This window comes from Melanerpes formicivorus, unplaced genomic scaffold, assembly GCF_026170545.1.
Source record: "Melanerpes formicivorus ecotype bairdi unplaced genomic scaffold, bMelFor1.0.p_v2 SCAF_4, whole genome shotgun sequence".
In the NCBI taxonomy this organism is placed as follows: domain Eukaryota; kingdom Metazoa; phylum Chordata; class Aves; order Piciformes; family Picidae; genus Melanerpes; species Melanerpes formicivorus.
This window is the reverse complement of record NW_027142356.1, coordinates 37,971,189-37,989,897: the sequence shown is the minus strand read 5'-3', so window position 1 is coordinate 37,989,897 and position 18,709 is coordinate 37,971,189. Positions and strand designations below refer to the sequence as shown.

Sequence of the window (18,709 nt, the reverse complement as noted above, 5' to 3'; positions counted from 1 at the left end):
ACCAAGTCTTTGTACTCATAGGTTGGAGGATCTCTAGCATGTCCCAAAGAGAGGCACAATGTGGCCAGGCTTTCTGAGGCACCCACTGAAACAGGGGAGGCTCACCAAAAGCCAAGTGTTTAATGCTTTCTAGTTTCCCAACAAAGCAAGTCTCCTGCTGAGGTCCCTGCCAGCAGCAGAACAAACCAGACAGCTCACACAAGGAGAGCAGCTCAAACCTAAAGACATTTCTCATGTCCTGGAGCAGTGAGAACTTAGAGCAAACCAATTTTATCTGCCATGAGTTGAATCCTGTGGGCACTGCCCAAGTGCAGACAGGACTTTTAGTGCCTATTACAGCTCTGCCTGAGAGCTCAGAGTGAGAAGGGGCAGTGCCTGAAGCAACAGCACTGTGAAACTCTGTATGATGACACCATGGAGCAAACTGCAACAACTGGCCATAAGACAGTGCAGAGAAGCATTAAACAGCCTGCAAGGGATCCTGAAAAGATTCACACATCCACACCAGGAAGGAAGTTCTGAGCTGTCCACTGAGTGCTGTGACTGCAGTGAGTGAGCAGTGCCTGTAACCTTTGTCACATGGTGTCATTCACTTACAGAGCTGAGAGTGAGCTGATCAAATGCTGCAGAGCACATCAGTGACACAGCACAGAATGACTGAGGTTGGAAGGAATGACTGAAGGCCATCTGGTCTACAGCTCTGCTCAAGAAGGGCCACAAGTTGCCTGGGAGCCTGCCTGGATGGCTTTTGGCCATCTTCATCCAGGGGGAGGCCACAACCTCTCTGGCCAGCCTGTGGCAGTGCTCAGTCACCCTCACAGGAGATGTGTTTGGTTTGGGTTTGTTTTTCAAACAGCTGAAGGAAACCCCACCAACTGCTGAGCTCTCAATCAAATCCCAAAGACTACACTCTCAGTGGCAAGTGACTGGCACCAAGCTATGGAAACAGGACCAAAGCAAACATCAGCTGTGCAGAAGGGACAAGAGCCCCAAGGGACAGGGAGCTGTGTTGTGACAATGCACTATTTTTCCTCAGCACAGCAGGGCAAAGGTATATAAATAAAGAGAGCTGGAGGGTTCATTTTTCAAGCACATTTTTGGTTCTACTCACAGAATAAAGAGTTCCCACTCTCTTTTAAAAGCCTAACAAATCCAGAATCAACCAGGTTGGAAAAGACCTTGGAGATCATCCAGTCCAACCTATCACCCAACACCAGCTAATCAACTAAACCATGGCACCAAGTGCCTCAGCCAGGCTCTTCTTAAACACCTCCAGGCATGGTGACTCCACCACCTCCCTGGGCAGCACATCCCAATGGCCAATCTCTCTTGCTGGGAAGAATTTCTTCCTCACCTCCAGCTTAAACCTCCCCTGGCACAGTTTGGGACTGTGTCCTCTTGTTCTGGTGCTGGTTGCCTGGGAGAAGAGACCAACCCCCACCTGGCTACAACCTCCCTTCAGGGAGCTGTAGTGAGCAAGAAGGTCTCCCCTGAGCCTCCTCTTCTCCAGGCTAAGCAACCCCAGCTCCCTCAGCCTCTCCTCCCAGGGCTGTGCTCCAGACCCCTCCCCAGCTTTGTTGCCTTTCTCTGGCCACACAAATACCCTAACACAAATAGAGGACCTTTAGAGGTCTCTCCCAACCCAAACCATTCCATCATTCCATGAGCTGCTGCAAACATTGAAAGCAAAATCCTCTGTAGAAAGCTGATGATGCTTGCTTCAAACCCCACCCCAGCACAGCTTGAGCAAAATGAAACAAAGGGAAGCAAAATGGAAGGCCTGCCTCTGTGCACTCTCCAAGCCAGTTCACTTTCCTCTCCTCATAGCTTGTTTCATTTTATTGTGATTAAGGGCAAAGAACTGAAAATAAACCTCCTTAACTAACATCATGTCTGCATGTCCTCTTGTAAGCCTCTCCCACCTTCCCTGTGACTCTCAAACCAACTGACACTAGCTAAGGGCCTCAGTTTTCTTCCACAGCCATGTGGCAACAGCTTTGCTGCAGATGGTGGATAATTTAGTCACATAAAAAAAAAGCTGAGGCCTGCTCTTCCCCCCTCCTTTACAGATAACTCTGGCAGCAGCACAGAGATTTCTGGAGGGCTGGAAGCTATTAAGGTTCATTTCAAGCACCCTTGAATGACCAGGCTTCTATCTGGCCTTCAATCAAGCTGTCTGAGAAACAGATGTTTAGATTGGGCTGGAGCTCTCAAGATCTGACACTGTGTGCTCACAGGAGAGGACATCAGCACATCTGCCTACATGGAAGAATCCTCTTATCTTGTACCAGCTAACAAACTCTGTGCAAAAACAAGCCCTAGTGTCCTCTCTCAGCTGCAGTGATGCTGAGCCTGGGTGCTCTCAACCCAGTGCTAGAAGAATCCCCAGCTAATAGAGGGATAATGCTGCAAAAAACCTGAGAGCAACACAACACACCCCAAGGCTGAGAGAAGTGTCAGGATGTTTACTCAGAAACACTTAGCCAATAATGAGCAAAGTCAATGCAGCTAAGCCTGGCAGCCAGCAGAGCTCTGCTCTGTGGAGTCACAGCAAGCTGAGCATTACAAGCTTTGTCCTCCTGCACAGGCACCACACAGCAGCTGCACCTTTGGTCCTTTCTTTTTAAAGCAAGCAGTTGACAGCAGACCAAAGTTGGCTGCCAGCAGTGCCAGAGTTTGCTGGTTTCATCATTTGTCTGCAAACTCAGAAGTTCTTGCCTTTGAAATGCAAAGTTTGACACAAGATAGGATCCATAATTACCCAGTCCCTGCTAATCACCAGATTAACCATTTTAGCAGCTATTAGCACCAGTCATTAAGGTCAAATGCTGCAGCACATTGCTCTTGGCACTGAACTGGCAACCCAGATTCACCTAGCTCTTGTACAGATTTTTCTAGATCTGCTGGAGAGGAGGCTCCAGGGGGACCTTAGAGCTGCCTGAAGGGATCCTGCAGGAAGGCTGCAGAGGGACTTCTCCTCAGGGTGTCTGCAGACAGGCCAAGGGGGAATGGTTTGAAGCTGAGGCAGAGCAGGGTTAGAGTGGAGTTGAGCAAGAAGTTGTTCAGCAGGAGGGTGCTGAGAGTGGAACAGGTTGCCTTGGGAGGCTGTGGCTGCCTTCTCCCTGGAGGTGTTCAAGGCCAGGATGGATGAGGCCTTGAGCAACCAACTGTAGTTGAAAGTTGGAGTAGATGATCTGTGAGGTCCCTTCCAACGTAAGGCATTCTGTCATGATCCTACTGAGATCAGAGAGCTGGACATCCTACTCATACAGAGGGCTTAAATCACACCTTTGACCTGCACAGCACTCAGATCAGTTGGGACACAGGCTGCTGCTTTTACACTTCTGGTTGGCATTTAGAGGTTTACTCACAGGTTCCAAGAGAAAAGGGGGAAGGGGAGGAAGCCATGTCCTGTGGCTCCTTGGAACACACAACTGAACACTACATTTAATGCTGGAGCACACAAACACAGGTGCAGGTGTTTGAGCATCCCTGCAGCTCAACTGAGGAAGTGTTGGCTGGATCACTGGGTAGTGAGGTGGGACCTGGACAAGCTGGAGAGGTGGCCCAGGTGAACCTCATGAAATTCAACGAGAGCAAGTTCAGGGTTCTGCACCTGGGCTGGCACAAAGCTCACCATCAATACAGACTGAGGATGTTAGAAAGCAGCTCTGAGGAAAAGGACTTGGGGGTGCTGGTAGAAGAGAAGCTGGACAGGAGCAGGCAGTGTGAGCTTGCAGCACAGAAGGCAAATCACAGCCTGGGCTGAAACAAAAGATGTGTTGCCAGAAGATCCAGAGAGGTGATTCTGCCACTTTACTCTGCTGTGCTGAGACCTCACCTGGAGTACTGTGTACAGGTCTGGAGCCCTCAACACAGGAAGGATATGGACCTGATGGAGAGGATCCAGAGGGCCACAAAAATGATCAGGGGCTTGGAGTGTCTCTGCTATGAGGACAGGCTGAGGGAGCTGGAGGTGTTCAGCCTGGAGAAGAGAAGGCTCTAGGGAGACCTAATGGTAGCCTGCCAGTACCTGAGAAGTCCTATAGTAAGGGTGGTGAGAGACTGTTTACAAGGGCCTGCAGGGACAGGACAAGGGGCAATGGCTTCAAACCAGAGAAGGAAGGATTTAGATTGAGTATCAGGAAGTAGCTCAACACTGTGAGGGTGGTGGAACACTGGCACAGGTTGCCCAGGGAGGTGGTTGAGGCCCCATTCCTGGGGATGTTTGAGGTGAGGCTTGACAAGGCCCTGGGCAACCTGATCTAGCTGGGGATGCCCCTGCTGACTGCGGGGAGGTTGGGTTGGATGAGCTTTGGAGGTGCCTTCCAGCCTGGAGCATTCCATGTGAACTGGCAGGGGCTTTGGACTGGCTATGTGCAGAGGTCCCTCCCAAGCCCTAGCAGAGGCTGTGAGCAGAGCCAAGGCACTCACCTGTTGAAGACGCTGGGGGTCGGGCTGTGGTCTCGCTCCCTCTCCCTGTCCCTGGTGCGCTCGCGGTCCCGCTCCCGCTCGCGGTCCCGGTCCCGGTCTCGGGAGCGCTCTCGCTCGCGCTCCCTGTCCTTCTCTCGCCGTGCATAGTAATCCCACTGCTTGCTGGTGTCCATCAGGCTAGGCCAGGAAGGAGAGGAACCTGCAAGGTGCGGAAAGGTGACTAAAGAAAAAGACGCAGGGATTAGAAGGAACAAAAGCAGAGAGCAGGTGAAGACTGTAACACTACTGCTGCACCAACACATCCGCGCCTGCCAGCCGCCTCACTCACAGCCCTCAACCTTCCCCTTGCACAGCCAGCTGCATCCTGAGTAAGCTCTGCCTGCCTTTTTCCCCTCCCTCACAATGCTAAGCTGGTGAGAGGTTTACAGCACAAGCCCTGTGAGAAGAGGCTGAGGGAGCTGGGGGTGCTTAGCCTGGAGGAGGCTCAGGGAAGACCTCCTTGCTGTCTACATCTACCTGAAGGGAGGCTGTAGCCAGGTGGCAATTGGTCTCTTCTCCCAAGCAAGCAGCAACAGAACAAGAGGACACAGTCTCAAGCTGTGCCAGGGGAGGTTCAGGCTGGATGTTAGGAAGAAATTCTTTCCAGCAAGAGAGATTTGCCCTTGGAATGTGCTGCCCAGAGAGGTGGTGGAGTCAACATCACTGGAGGTGTTTAAGAAGACCCTGGCTGAGGCACTTGGTGCCATGGTTTAGTTGATTAGCTGGTGTTGGGTGATAGGTTGGACTCTATGACCTTGAAGGTCTTTTCCAACCTGGTTAATTCTATTCTATTCTAATAAAGGCCTCTGGCACTCATTTAAATCCTGCTTGTGGAGATGCTCAGAGCAAGGATGTACAGCACAAAAGCTGTCATTTAAACCTTGCTTGTGGAGATGTTCAGGACCAGGATGCACAGCACAAAAATGATCTAAATCCTCTTTAAAAAAAGGGTAAAAAACCTAATTAAAATACTGTGGAAGGATTTGCTGAAAGCAATGTGATGTCAGGTGCTCAAATAGCTATGGCTTTGGGTTTTTTTGGGTGGGGGGGGAACAACTAAATAACCAGAACTAAAACTGCCTTTGACACCCAGTGGCTCTGAAATTACAGTTCTGAAAAGACAAGAAAAAAAGCCCCAAACAAACAAAAAACCAGGGAAAACCTGGTGTTTAGGAGATGTTCTTTCTGTATTTTGGCCTTTAAAGGACCTGGGTTTTAAAATATGATGTTGGCTGCCAGGTTTTCCGTCACTAATCGATGTCCTACAAAGATAGGATGTTGGTTGCCAGGTTTTCAGTCACCAATTGATATCCAATAAAAACATACTGTCGGTTTCCAAGTTGTCAATCACTGACTGATATCCTACACTGCTCTGCCAACCTTTCCTGATTACAGAACCAAAATCCCATGTAATCAGGCTGAGGAGAGGAAATAAAGCTTGCTAAGATACCATTGCTACTGAAGGCTCAGCAGCATCACCATTAGCACTACAATGGCATAGTTTCAGGAACTGCAGCATATTCTCTTCCATCTAAAAGATGATCTGCTCAGGAAGTCACACCACTGCCTGCCAATCTCTTTAGGTAAGCAGCAGTGGGAAGGGCCAAGCTTCTCCATTGCTTTCTGCCAACTCCCCCGTAATAACTAACTGCTGCTCCTCATGCCCCAGGTGTCCTGTCCTGCCCTCCCTCTCCAGGAGCCCTGTGAATGCATCCTCTTGATGAAAAAACATCAGGGCTGTGGTGTTTAACTGGAAACAGCACTCTCTGGTGGACTTACAGTACAGAGGACTTCCCACTTTCTGCTTATCTGCTTTGCTAGCCAATGATAACATAGCCTTCAATAACTCGTTTGCTTTGAGTTCCACTTCATTATCTATAACATGAGAACAACATTCACTTGACTCCATGGTGGCACACAGAGACATGAGCAGTATCATGAACATGAATCCCCACTGAACAATGCCAAGTGCATTACTGCTGCTACATTTAATGCTGTTGTGACATCAGTGGCTTCTCCAGGCAGCTATCTTCTGACTGCCTTGCCTGCAGTGGCTGGGGTATGCCTGCTTTGGCAGAAGCTGATGACAGCAGCTTGCCAAGCAGCCAAAGGAGGAATACAAAAGGCCTTTTGGGCAGGAAAACCCTGCTTGATTGTTAAAATACACTTGCATGAAAAACATTGCAACTCTGGGACAAAGCACTTCCAGGAGGCTTTGCATCTGACAGAGTGCTCCACACTTGAGGGCTACAGACAAAATGAGGAGTTAACAGGACAGAAAAATAAATACCCTCATACAATACTATGTTGTTCATCACCCTGCCAAAAGCCTGGAATTCTTCTAAGGAAAGCAGCCAGGAATAGCAAAAAAGCAGCTGGACTTTAAAGCCTGCTAATTTCCTTAACTTGCCACTATGTCAACAACATAAGGATGGTTAGAGGAGTTGCTGGCTGCCAGGACAGTCTCATCTCAGGTGTAAACTCCAGTTTCACATTAAATGCATACAATTCAGTTATTAATGGTGGGATCAACGTTTACAGTGGATTTTGGCTACTCCTCCATCCCTGCAGTAATTCCCATCAGACAGAAGTATGTCATTTCCATCCCAAGAGCCTGAGATCTACCAGGGTGCAGCTTTGTTATCTACACTTTCACCAGGAACTCTTCAGAACAGACAAGCAGCTTACTTTGGAGTATGAACTGCTGTTCTGTTTGCTGCTCAGACAGCTGAGGGTTGAGAGTAGCTCTGAAGAAACAGGTTTGGGTGTACTGATTGACGAGAAGCTCACCATGAGCCAGCAGTGCAGCACAGAAGGCAAGTCTTGTGCTGGGGTGAATCCAGAGGAGTGTGGGCAGCAGGGCAAGAGAAGGGATGCTGCCCCTTGACTCTGCTCTGCTGAGACCACACCTCCAATCCTGCCTCCAGTGCTGGCATCCCCAGCACAAGAAGAACATAGAGCTGTTGGAGTGAGTCCAGAGGAGGCCACAGAGATTCTCCAAGGGCTGGGGCAGCTCTGCCATGAGAGCAGCATGGAAAAAAATCCAGCACACAAATACCCAAGCAAACCAACGGCGTTTAGCAAGAGCTGCTGGGTTTGCAAAGATCTATCTGTTTACAGCAGCAGGCAATGAGCTTTCACAATGAACTGCTGAAAGGATCTGTTCAGTCCCTTAGCTAAAACCCTGATGAGTCTTATCAAACAATTTGCTATCTATGAACAGTTTGATCTAGCAGCAGGCAAGGTTTTCAAAGCCAGCAGCTTACTTACCGCTGCCATAGGAAAACGCACGAACAGAGCGACCATCGTAGCCAGAAGAGTGGCCACTGTTGAAGAGAGAACACAGGTAAAAACCCACTTTTACCATGAAAGCCAAGAAACATCTACCACCAAGAAACACATCCTCTCCATAGTATTCCCCTGGATTCTTCCCACCATACAGACCAAACCAAAGTGTTTGCTATCAATGGATGTAAGCCCTCTGCTTTGAGCAGGACTAGTTAAGGAAGCTGTCTGCCACTTCAGTGCCAGGCAGGGGAGACTACTGACACTGCTGTACAAACACTGCACAAAGCTGAGACTGTCTCACCACCCCCTGGTAAAATCCATAAGCCACTGGGTAGTGTAAGAGCCCTGCCTTCAGCTCCAGAATGCTGACACATCAGGCTGTAAGATTTCACCCACCTGTCTATGGTGGGTATGAGGGAAGGTGGAGGGCCGCCAGGAGGTGGTGCAAAGCCTGGAACAACAAATTAGGTGAGGGGGGAGGGAGAGCAAAAATGAAACCAAACCATAAACACATAACAGAACCAGGCTAAGCATGCACTAGCAAATCAGTTCCAGAGTACAAGGCAACTATTGTTTTTCACTGTGTAAATGGGGTTTATCTTGTAAGACTGACAACTACCTTCCTGCTTCACAAAGGCAGGCTATTAAACACGCACCATCAGGGCTTCAAATCAAATACCTTGGCACTCTTAAAAACACAGTCAGCTAGAAACACAGGGAAATTCCTGAGTGGTTAACAGCACTTCATAAAAACCTACCACAACTATTTTCTGAATAGGACAGGGAGAAAAAGAGAGAGAACAAAACAGGGGAGAGGGGGAGGGAAAGAGAGAGAGAACAAAACAGGGGAGAGGGGGAGGGAAAGAGAGAGAGAACAAAACAGGGGAGAGGGGGAGGGAAAGAGAGAGAGAACAAAACAGGGGAGAGGGGGAGGGAAAGAGAGAGAGAACAAAACAGGGGAGAGGGGGAGGGAAAGAGAGAGAGAACAAAACAGGGGAGAGGGGGAGGGAAAGAGAGAGAGAACAAAACAGGGGAGAGGGGGAGGGAAAGAGAGGGAAAAAAAGGGGAGGGGGGGAGGGAAAGAGAGAGGGAAAAAAAGGGGAGGGGGGGAGGGAAAGAGAGGGAAAAAAAGGGGAGGGGGGGAGGGAAAGAGAGGGAAAAAAAGGGGAGGGGGGAGGGAAAGAGAGAGGGAAAAAAAGGGGAGGGGGGAGGGAAAGAGAGAGGGAAAAAAAGGGGAGGGGGGAGGGAAAGAGAGAGGGAAAAAAAGGGGAGGGGGGAGGGAAAGAGAGAGGGAAAAAAGGGGAGGGGGGAGAGTAAGAGAGAGGGAAAAAAAAGGGAGGGGGGAGAGTAAGAGAGAGGGAAAAAAAGGGGAGGGGGGAGGGAAAGAGAGAGAGAGAAAAAAAGGGGAGAGAGGGAGGGGAAAAAAGAGGGAGAAAGGGAGGGGAAAAAAGAGGGAGAAAGGGAGGGGAAAAAAGAGGGAGAAAGGGAGGGGAAAAAAGAGGGAGAAAGGGAGGGGAAAAAAGAGGGAGAAAGGGAGGGGAAAAAAGAGGGAGAAAGGGAGGGGAAAAAAGAGGGAGAAAGGGAGGGGAAAAAAGAGGGAGAAAGGGAGGGGAAAAAAGAGGGAGAAAGGGAGGGGAAAAAAGAGGGAGAAAGGGAGGGGAAAAAAGAGGGAGAAAGGGAGGGGAAAAAAGAGGGAGAAAGGGAGGGGAAAAAAGAGGGAGAAAGGGAGGGGAAAAAAGAGGGAGAAAGGGAGGGGAAAAAAGAGGGAGAAAGGGAGGGGAAAAAAGAGGGAGAAAGGGAGGGGAAAAAAGAGGGAGAAAGGGAGGGGAAAAAAGAGGGAGAAAGGGAGGGGAAAAAAGAGGGAGAAAGGGAGGGGAAAAAAGAGGGAGAAAGGGAGGGGAAAAAAGAGGGAGAAAGGGAGGGGAAAAAAGAGGGAGAAAGGGAGGGGAAAAAAGAGGGAGAAAGGGAGGGGAAAAAAGAGGGAGAAAGGGAGGGGAAAAAAGAGGGAGAAAGGGAGGGGAAAAAAGAGGGAGAAAGGGAGGGGAAAAAAGAGGGAGAAAGGGAGGGGAAAAAAGAGGGAGAAAGGGAGGGGAAAAAAGAGGGAGAAAGGGAGGGGAAAAAAGAGGGAGAAAGGGAGGGGAAAAAAGAGGGAGAAAGGGAGGGGAAAAAAGAGGGAGAAAGGGAGGGGAAAAAAGAGGGAGAAAGGGAGGGGAAAAAAGAGGGAGAAAGGGAGGGGAAAAAAGAGGGAGAAAGGGAGGGGAAAAAAGAGGGAGAAAGGGAGGGGAAAAAAGAGGGAGAAAGGGAGGGGAAAAAAGAGGGAGAAAGGGAGGGGAAAAAAGAGGGAGAAAGGGAGGGGAAAAAAGAGGGAGAAAGGGAGGGGAAAAAAGAGGGAGAAAGGGAGGGGAAAAAAGAGGGAGAAAGGGAGGGGAAAAAAGAGGGAGAAAGGGAGGGGAAAAAAGAGGGAGAAAGGGAGGGGAAAAAAGAGGGAGAAAAAGGGGAGAAAGGGAGGGGAAAAAAAGAGAGAAAAAAAGGGGAGAGAGGGAGGGGAAAAAAGAGAGGAAAAAAAGGGGAAAGAGGGAGGGAAAAAAGAGAGGAAAAAGGAGATAAAAAAGAAAAACCAACCCCCAAAACACCAAGCCAAAGGGGAAAAAAGTCCAAATCCCCCATCTACAAGTGGCTGATGAGCTCCATTACTCAGCAGCATTTTCATTCATCTGCTTTTCTGCCTGGCACCACAACACCTGAGCCTCCAGCTCTGCATCTAGTTCTGTATTGATCAACTCTTATCTAGCTAACTGGATGGAAGCTGCTACGCTGCAGACCATTTCAGTTCTCCTTTCTTACCCAAGTGTGGAAAAGGATTTCAAGCAAGTTTACCTGGTGGTGGCACTGTTATTGGGATACCTAAAAAGACAAGGAATAAGGGATCAGGTTCTAGTAACTGTAGGTCTGAAATAAAGTTAAGCTATCACCACCTACGTGCTCAGAAAGAATGAGAACTTATTGTCTGTGATCAAGGTCTCAGCTTAACACCAACCAGTAGGATTTTACACAAGCCTTCTCAGATCTGGCTTTTTCATTCCTGTTCCTCAGGATTTCAGAGGCAAAACCAAACCAAGAATGAGTCTGGGTCTCAAGAAGGGAATTCAACCCATAACCCTGAAGTGCTTAATACCCAGAAGGAAAGGAACATCCCAAAGAATTGCATTTGCACTGGTTTGTGGTCCTGGATGAACCTGGCCTTTCAGAGCTTAGTGCAGGAAAGAGCAGGTCCACGTGGACAAAACACTCCAGCACCAGTAAGCACTGCAGACTTGTCAGCCAGTGATATGCCACACTGCATTTAATCACTTAGTTGCTACCTGCAGAGTTTAGCAAACCCCATCATTTGGTATTTTATTTTTGTTGTTAACATCTGAGAAAGGAGAAGCCTTTGATAAGGGACACACTCCAGAACTGCCCCCCAACTTTCCTGCTTTTCAGAGCCAGCTCAGCTGTCACACAGCTAACTAAAGGCTGAGAAACCCTTCCCAAATAATTAAAAGTGCATCAAAGTCAAGGTCCTGCATCTGGGTCAGGCAAATCCCAGGCACAAGTCCAGGCTGGGTGCAGAGTAGCTCTGAAGGAAGAGACTTGGGGGGAGAGGGAGTAAAGAGCCAAATTTCTCTAGCACATTGAGCTATTTTCAGTTCCTCAGCACACAAGCCTGCAATGTGCAGCACTGCTGTTAAGAACACTGGAGAGCACACCATAAAAAGTCTGACAGTGAAATATTTCATTAGCAGTGTTTGGTCTTTTCACATTTCTGAGAGAAAAGGTTGTGGAGGCTCCTGCTGTGGAAGCATTCAAAACCTCCTTGGGTGCCTTCCTCTGTGACCTGCCCTAGGTGCTCCTGCTCTGGCAGGGAGGTTGGGCTGGATGAGCTTTGGAGGTCCCTTCCAACCCCCTAACATTCTGTGATTCTGTGAAATGACTTCTGAGGAAGAAAAAGGGCTCTGGAAATACTGAGTCACTTCTTGCAAGGTGTGGACTAAACCTGAGTACCAGTGCAAGAAGGTGACTGCACAGATCACCTCATGCCCCTACAACACCTTGGACTGCCACAAAGATAGAGCTGGCCTAAGCCTGAATCCTCAAGACTCACAGGTCAGAAGCAGTCCAAGTGGGATTAGTGCAGTATATTAGGTGATGTGCTCAGAACTGCTTTCAGGCCATCCTAGGAACTCCAGGCTGGTCAGTAATTACAGAAGCCCAGGCAGGTTTTCCTGAAGGAAAGCAAAGCCACCCCTGCTCCTCTTGGAGAGGAAGGAACCAGACAATGCTGCCACAGCTTAGCGACAGCCTGCCAATGAGCTGACCTCTCTAACAGCCCACAGCACTGCAACAGAACTCAGCCTTTTGCCACAGGCTAAAATAAGTCAACTTCTCACTCATTTGTCACCAGAGTACAAACTTAGATTGCTAGGGCTGAGCAGATTTACAGTTCCCTGCTAAGCCCTGCTAGAAGCTTAGGCAGTCAAACCTCCCAAAGGTAAGCAACAGCAGTTCAGTCCTTGAGATCTGGGGTTGTTTGGGTTTGCAGTGTCACAAATACAGGGCACATTTTAACCACACTCTTAAAAGCAGAAGACATCAATCAGCTTTTAAAGGCTGTCAGACAGAAGCATCCACCTTCTGCTGTTAATAGCAATAAAGCCAGGGAACAAAACACAACACATTTCATGCCACAGCCACTGAGCTCCTAGGAGTGTTTGGAGAATTTGGTGCATTTGGCCCTTTGAATCATTCCAGGACTTACTCCTGGGGGAAAAAAAAAAGAGTTGAATCACACAAGTGAATGAATTCAGAACAAGAGATCTAACTTCAAAGTGAGCTTCTCTTTCAAAGGGGCTTTTGGAGGATGTTTTACATTTGGAATACTTAAATTTTCTGGCAAGTAGTCCTGGTTTAATAATGGTTAAGAGTAGGATTGGGTTTTTTTTTTTAAGCTCCTCCTTCACTGAACCTAAGAGGGATGGCAGATTCTATTTTAGGAGTAGCTTTGAAGATGAAGAGCTGGCAACAGCACAATTAAAACACAGGCCTGCAGAAACCAAATCCTCTTCATTGTTATTTCCAAGTCTGCTTGAAGCAGGGAAGGATGTGGAAGGAGACCTTCTGAACAAGTGGATGTCATAAACCTGTCTGGGGACCACAAGGCTAAAGGCAAACCTGCTTGCTAAATCTCTAGCACATGTGGATTTCTTTCACCTTTAAAAGCTCAACAGGTGAGGGACTCCTTAAGAACAGTTGATATCCCTGCACCAAGAGTATCTGGTGTGTTGGTGGGGGTTCCTTTCATCCAATAATTAATACAATAACAATTTGCAATGCATTAGCTGTATTATTGAATCAGAGAGGGTTTAACTCAGCTTAACACTAACAGCTAAGAGCATCAGGGTCCTGTCCCCCTGCAAGAGGGACACGTCACGAAACTGTCAGAGCAAAGAGCACATTCTCTCTTCAGCCAGCCTCCTTTTTCCATTCAGGCATAAAAACCTGGGAAAGGGCAAAGAATTATTTCATCTTTAAATCTCTTCTGTTTTCCAGGTTGCATCACTTTATGGATGACATCAGCTGAAGAAGGCCAGAGCTTGCCAGGCAGCAGGAGCTAATAGTTTTAGTGTCTGGAGAAAGCAATCACTTCTATGAGGACTTCAAACCTATAAAGCCCCACACAAAGTCATTGAACAGAAATAATGACTTCACTTCCTTGCTTACACACAGCAATATTGTAACAGAGAAGCTTTTATATGTGCAAAGAGAATAGCATGGAAACTGCTCCACATGGTTTCAAAACACATCAAGCAAAAGAAGCCAAGGAACAAAAGGAGAAACCAAGGAAAGTGCCTCACCTCCAATCAGTGTCTTCTATAACCAATCCTTCACTTTCCTACTTAAATCCCCCCCCAAGTTTCTCCATCTATTTTCATTTCTGTCCATTCTTAGCTCCCTGCTGAGTCCTTTGGAACTTAATTCCTGAGGATGACCCCACTCAGGTAACAAATGGCTGGAAAGTTCCATAAAGATCAAGTTTCTGTCACCATTCAGTAAATGTCAGTGAATTCAGATTTAGCAATGAGCAGAGCTCTCAAAGAGCTTTCAGTCTTTTGTGATTCACAGGCACAGGATGGTGGATAAAACCCCCAGATGCTGGCAAGACCTCTGGCTGAAAGGAAGGACAGGGCACAAGTGTGATTCTCATCAGACTTCTGGTAATTCGTGGGGAAAGGAGGAGTAGAGCTTCTGCTCTGACCTTGGACAGCAGAGAGAACCCAACTTCTGCCATAAAGTCATGGGATGCCAGCAGTTTGTAGAATGATTTGTTACCATCTACCTCTCAACAGCAGTTGACTTAGAGAAAACAGCTCCTCTGTTCAAACATCTCCACAGGCACAAGATCCAACATCTAGTCTTTAGGTAATCATTTACTAATTGGGATTGTGCTTACTGAGAAAATAAAGGCCATGGATTCTGTTTCTGCCTTGCAGAGGTACTTAAGAGTAGCAAATTCTGCACATCTAGGCAAGCATGCATGGAACAAACTGTGTTTCAGTCAGTATCATTAAACATTGGGTGGTCATGCCCTCCTCATTCTTCACACCCGGGGTAGTAGTGCGGGATATTTACCTGGTGGGGGAATCAGAGGTGGAGCAGAACTGACAGTAGGAGGGGGTGGGAGGAAAGGAGGTGGTGGAAGGTGGGTAGGTGGAGCTCCTGGAGGGAAAAATGGAGGTGGCTTGGTAAAATTGTCTACTTCAGGATTAGATCGTTCTGAAAGAACCTGTAAAATATCAAACTATAGTTACAATTGCCAGCTCAATGCTTTCCTCTCAGAGGTTCCCTCCTCAGAGGTTTCCTCTCTTTCCAGTCACTACAACAGGAACAGTATTACTTATGTAGCTAAAGAGCCATATTCAGATGGTTTGAGTTCAAGCTGCACCCCTATGCTCAGCATCCCACCCTTGCCAAGTCATTTGGAGTGTGTAAGAGCAGCCAACAGGGCTGGGAGATTTGAGGGGCAACATAACTCATCTGAATATGGCTCACAACAGCATCTGAAGTTTACACACAAAGCAAAGTATCTAGAGAAAAGAAATCAGTATGGAAACCCCAAAGCCATCAGGTTGCTTAAATACTGAGAGATCAGCTGAAAAAACACATGGCAGTGTTTTCAACAGGACTACAATCCAGGACTCTCTCCACTCTTTAACCTCAACCATGGCATGGAAATGCAGGTAGGGCACCAAGCAACCCTGAGGCTTCCCCACAGAGAAAGAGGAGTATTCAATCTCAATGCATTTAGCTGTTTTCTTCAGAGAAGCTGTGGTGGGTTTAGGCTATGCCTTTAAAATGCAGTTACAGAGTTCAAGCAGAAAAATCTAAACAAATCACTCTTGGGTGTGGAAAGGAAAACAAAAGATTACTCTCAACAAATTCATTGGGTACGTATCTGGAGTAAGAAAGGGGGCAGGGGAATGGCTTCTATTCCTCATAAGCCAAGCCCACAAAGACTAAAATCATGAAGACTAAGCTTACAATTTATGGGTTAAATAACATAATATGTCTTTTTTTAAGGACTCTCAACCCCATTCCTTCACCACTTAGTTTGAAAGGGCTGCACTTCTCAATCTGCATACAAAGAGGCTTCTGCTTTCAGCATTAGTGCCTGGCAGGAACAGGGGAGAAATGGGTTTAAAATATTCATCTCAATCACTTAGTAAACAAAATGCTACCCCATGCAGAGCCAATGCTGTCTCCTGCATTGCAAGTCTGCAGGCTCTCTTATGTCCTTCACTCAGGTAGACCAAAACATTTATCTTTAGCAGTAAGTATTTCACCTGAATGCATTTTAATTAACTACCACAACCAGCCAGGCAGAGAGGGACCTGGGGGTGCTGGGTGACAGCCAGCTGAACATGAGCCTGCATTGTGCCCAAGGGGCCAAGAAGGCCAATGGCATCCTGGCCTGCATCAGGAACAGTGTGGCCAGCAGGAGCAGGGAGGTCATTCTGCCCTGTACTCAGCACTGGTTAGACCACACCTTGAGTCCTGTGTCTAGTTCTGGGCCCCTCAATTTAAGAAGGACATTGAGACACTTGAAGGTGTCCAGAGAAGGGCAATGAGGCTGGGGAGAGGTCTGGAGCACAGACTCCTCCTCCTCCACATTGCCTCCTTGACACTAAACCAAGTGTATCCTTGGCAGTATTTTCTGCCCTGTACCCTGTGAGGAGAGGCTGAGGGAGCTGGGATTGCTTAGCCTGGAGAAGAGGAGGCTCAGGGCAGACCTCCTTGCTCTCTACAACTCCCTGCAGGGAGGTTTAGGCAAGGATAAGAGGCAAATCTGCAGCACAAAACCTGTATGTTGCTGTTCTCGTTAGCCCGCCGGCGTCCTTCCACCCTGCTGATAGTGATGCTCTGTCCAATCACATCTATCGTGCCAGATATTCTCCTGCAAGAACAACACAGGACAAAGCAGAGTCAACAAGCAGAACTGGAAGAGGCAAAACCCAAAAGGAAAGTACAAGAGAGAGAGCAGGAAGGCTTGCAGACTTCTCTCATTGTGAATGCCAGGAGCTCCTTCTCCTCTACCAAGCCTAAGAGACCATTTTTGAAGAACACTAAGTGTGGGTGAAATTTGCTGAGCCATGCAGGTGTGTAGAACTAAATAATGCAGCAATAAAGACTCCTGTAAGACAAAAGCTGACTCTCCATTCCCTACAAGGTGCTAAACCTACACTGCTGTTACCAGTAAAAGGAGGGGGGGGAAATTAAAGGAATAAAAAAACCCCACCTCAGTATAGAAAAAAAAAGCATTAAGCAGAACTACTACAAAGAATGGAAGCAAAACAGTTATCAGACATATGAAATAAGCTCTGAAGAAAAAGTCTTGGGGGTGCTGATTGCTGAGAAGCTCAGCAGGAGCCAGCAGGGCCCTCATGCAGCCCAGCAGGCAGCTGTGTGCTGGGCTGCAGCCAGAGGAGTGTGGGCAGCAGGGTGAGAGAGAGGATTCTATCCCTTGACTCTCCTTTGCTGAGACCCCACCCCAAATACTGCCTCCAGTTCTGGTGTCCCCAGCATCAGCAGGACACAGAGCTGTTGGAGTGAGTCCGGAGGAGGACACAGAGATGACCCAAGAGCTGCAAAAGAATCACAGAATGTATCTGGTTGGGAGACCTCCAAGATCATCCAGTCCAAGCCTTGTCCCAGCACTGAAGGGCCAACAGAGAAGGGCAACAAAGCTGGGGAGGGGTCTGGAGCACAGCCCTGTGAGGAGAGGCTGAGGGAGCTGGGGTTGCTTAGCCTGGAGAAGAGGAGGCTCAGGGGAGACCTTCTTGCTCTCTCCAACTCCCTGCAGGGAGGTTGTAGCCAGGTAGGGGTTGGTCTCTTCTCCCAGGCAAGCAGCACCAGAACAAGAGGACAGAGTCTCAAACTGTGCCAGGGGAGGTGTAGGCTGGAGATGAGGAGAAAGTTCTTCCCAGAAAGAGTAATTGGTCATTGGGATGTGCTGGAGTCACCATCCCTGGAGGTGTTTAGGAAGAGCCTGGATGAGGCACTTGGTGCCATGGTTTAGTTGATGAGGTGGTGTTGGGTGATGGGTTGGACTGGATGATCTCCAAGGTCTTTTCCAAGCTGGTTAATTGTATTCTATTCCCTTTGTTAATTATCCCATAGCCAAGGCTACTGCTGAATTATCTCAAATGTTTATACAATTCTATTCTATTCAGGGCAAATCTGAAGCCTTGGATCTTGATTCCCATGGGGAAACCTCAAAGACTCCTCAGCCACCACCTAGCTCAGTAGTAAGATCTTAAGCAGACATTACTAGATTTCTGTCTCAAAGTATGCCAAGAGAAGAAAGGTCTTGGTTTGTCCCTGACATGATGAGGGCACCTGGGATACAGATGCATTCCCAATGGATACAGCCCAAGATGAAAAAGCAATCCACACGTGTGGGAAGCACATGAGCCCACAGCAGAGCTCAGACAAAGTGGAGCCTGAAAGGAACATTCCAGCAGCTCAGTGAGTGATTCCACTCTCATTAGAGACTGGTTATTTATGAGCTATTTGCACTATGAACACCACCCTCCATGGAGATTGATGTCAGACAGATAACTCAATCTCACTTGGCAAGCTGAGTTCATTTGGGTGCTACAGAGCAAAGAGAAAGTGGAAGGAAAACGAAGAAAAGAAGAAGAAAAAAGACAAACCAAATTCTTTTGCACATTCATAGCTTCAGAAATCACTCCAAGCACTATAAATGAACTGCTTTTGGGACACACATTGCCCCTTTTCAGGATCCAGAAACACTCTAACTACTGGCTGCCACTTAACTCACTAGACTTAGAGCCTAGTCTAAGAATTAAACTCTAGTTGAAGGAGGCTACAAGAAGGCTGCAGAGGGCTGTTTCCAAAGGCCTGCAGTGATAGGACAAGGAGCAATGGTTTGAAATGAGAGGAGATTTAGACTGGGTGTTAGGACCAAGTTCTGCACCATGAGGGTGGTAGAACACTGCCACAGGCTGCCCAGGGAGGTGGCTGAGGCTCCATCCCTGGAGATATTCAGACTCTGTGTGGACAAGGCTCTGAGCAACCTGCTCTAGGGGAGGATGTCCCTGCTTAGTGCAGGGGCATTGCATTAGATGACCTTTGGAGGTCCTTTCCCACCCAAACCATTGCCTGATTCTGTAACTTAAAATAACTGGCTGTCTGCCAGGAGGCCTTTGCAGTAGCTCTAGGTGAAATTGCTGGAAGCAGTTCTCATGTGGCAGTGAAGCTTCAGCATTGTAACAACTCAGAGCATTCACACTCAATTGATATCAAACAACTGATTCTAACCACTGCAACACACACCAGTGAAACAGCTGCAAATGTCTTGTGTCCTTTCCTCTTTATCTACCCAACAGAC

At 47.9% G+C, this 18,709-nt stretch overlaps 1 protein-coding gene across 5 annotated transcripts in view; it reads right to left on the bottom strand.

Annotated features, from left to right (window-relative positions):
• FIP1L1 (factor interacting with PAPOLA and CPSF1) overlaps nucleotides 1–18,709 on the bottom strand; it is a 38,443-nt gene that overhangs the window by 3,325 nt on the left and 16,409 nt on the right. For 2 of the 5 annotated variants that reach the window (XM_068137694.1, XM_068137695.1), the window contains 7 exons: nucleotides 16,159–16,252; nucleotides 14,431–14,584; nucleotides 10,639–10,665; nucleotides 8,158–8,212; nucleotides 7,744–7,799; nucleotides 6,253–6,348; nucleotides 4,435–4,633 (listed from right to left, as the gene is read on the bottom strand). In XM_068137694.1, the coding sequence (XP_067993795.1) occupies nucleotides 4,435–4,633; nucleotides 6,253–6,348; nucleotides 7,744–7,799; nucleotides 8,158–8,212; nucleotides 10,639–10,665; nucleotides 14,431–14,584; nucleotides 16,159–16,252 (681 nt within the window). Of the gene's footprint in view, nucleotides 1–4,434; nucleotides 4,655–6,252; nucleotides 6,349–7,743; nucleotides 7,800–8,157; nucleotides 8,213–10,638; nucleotides 10,666–14,430; nucleotides 14,585–16,158; nucleotides 16,253–18,709 lie in introns of all 5 variants that reach the window. The other 3 variants (XM_068137696.1, XM_068137698.1, XM_068137697.1) reach the window with 2 other exon arrangements.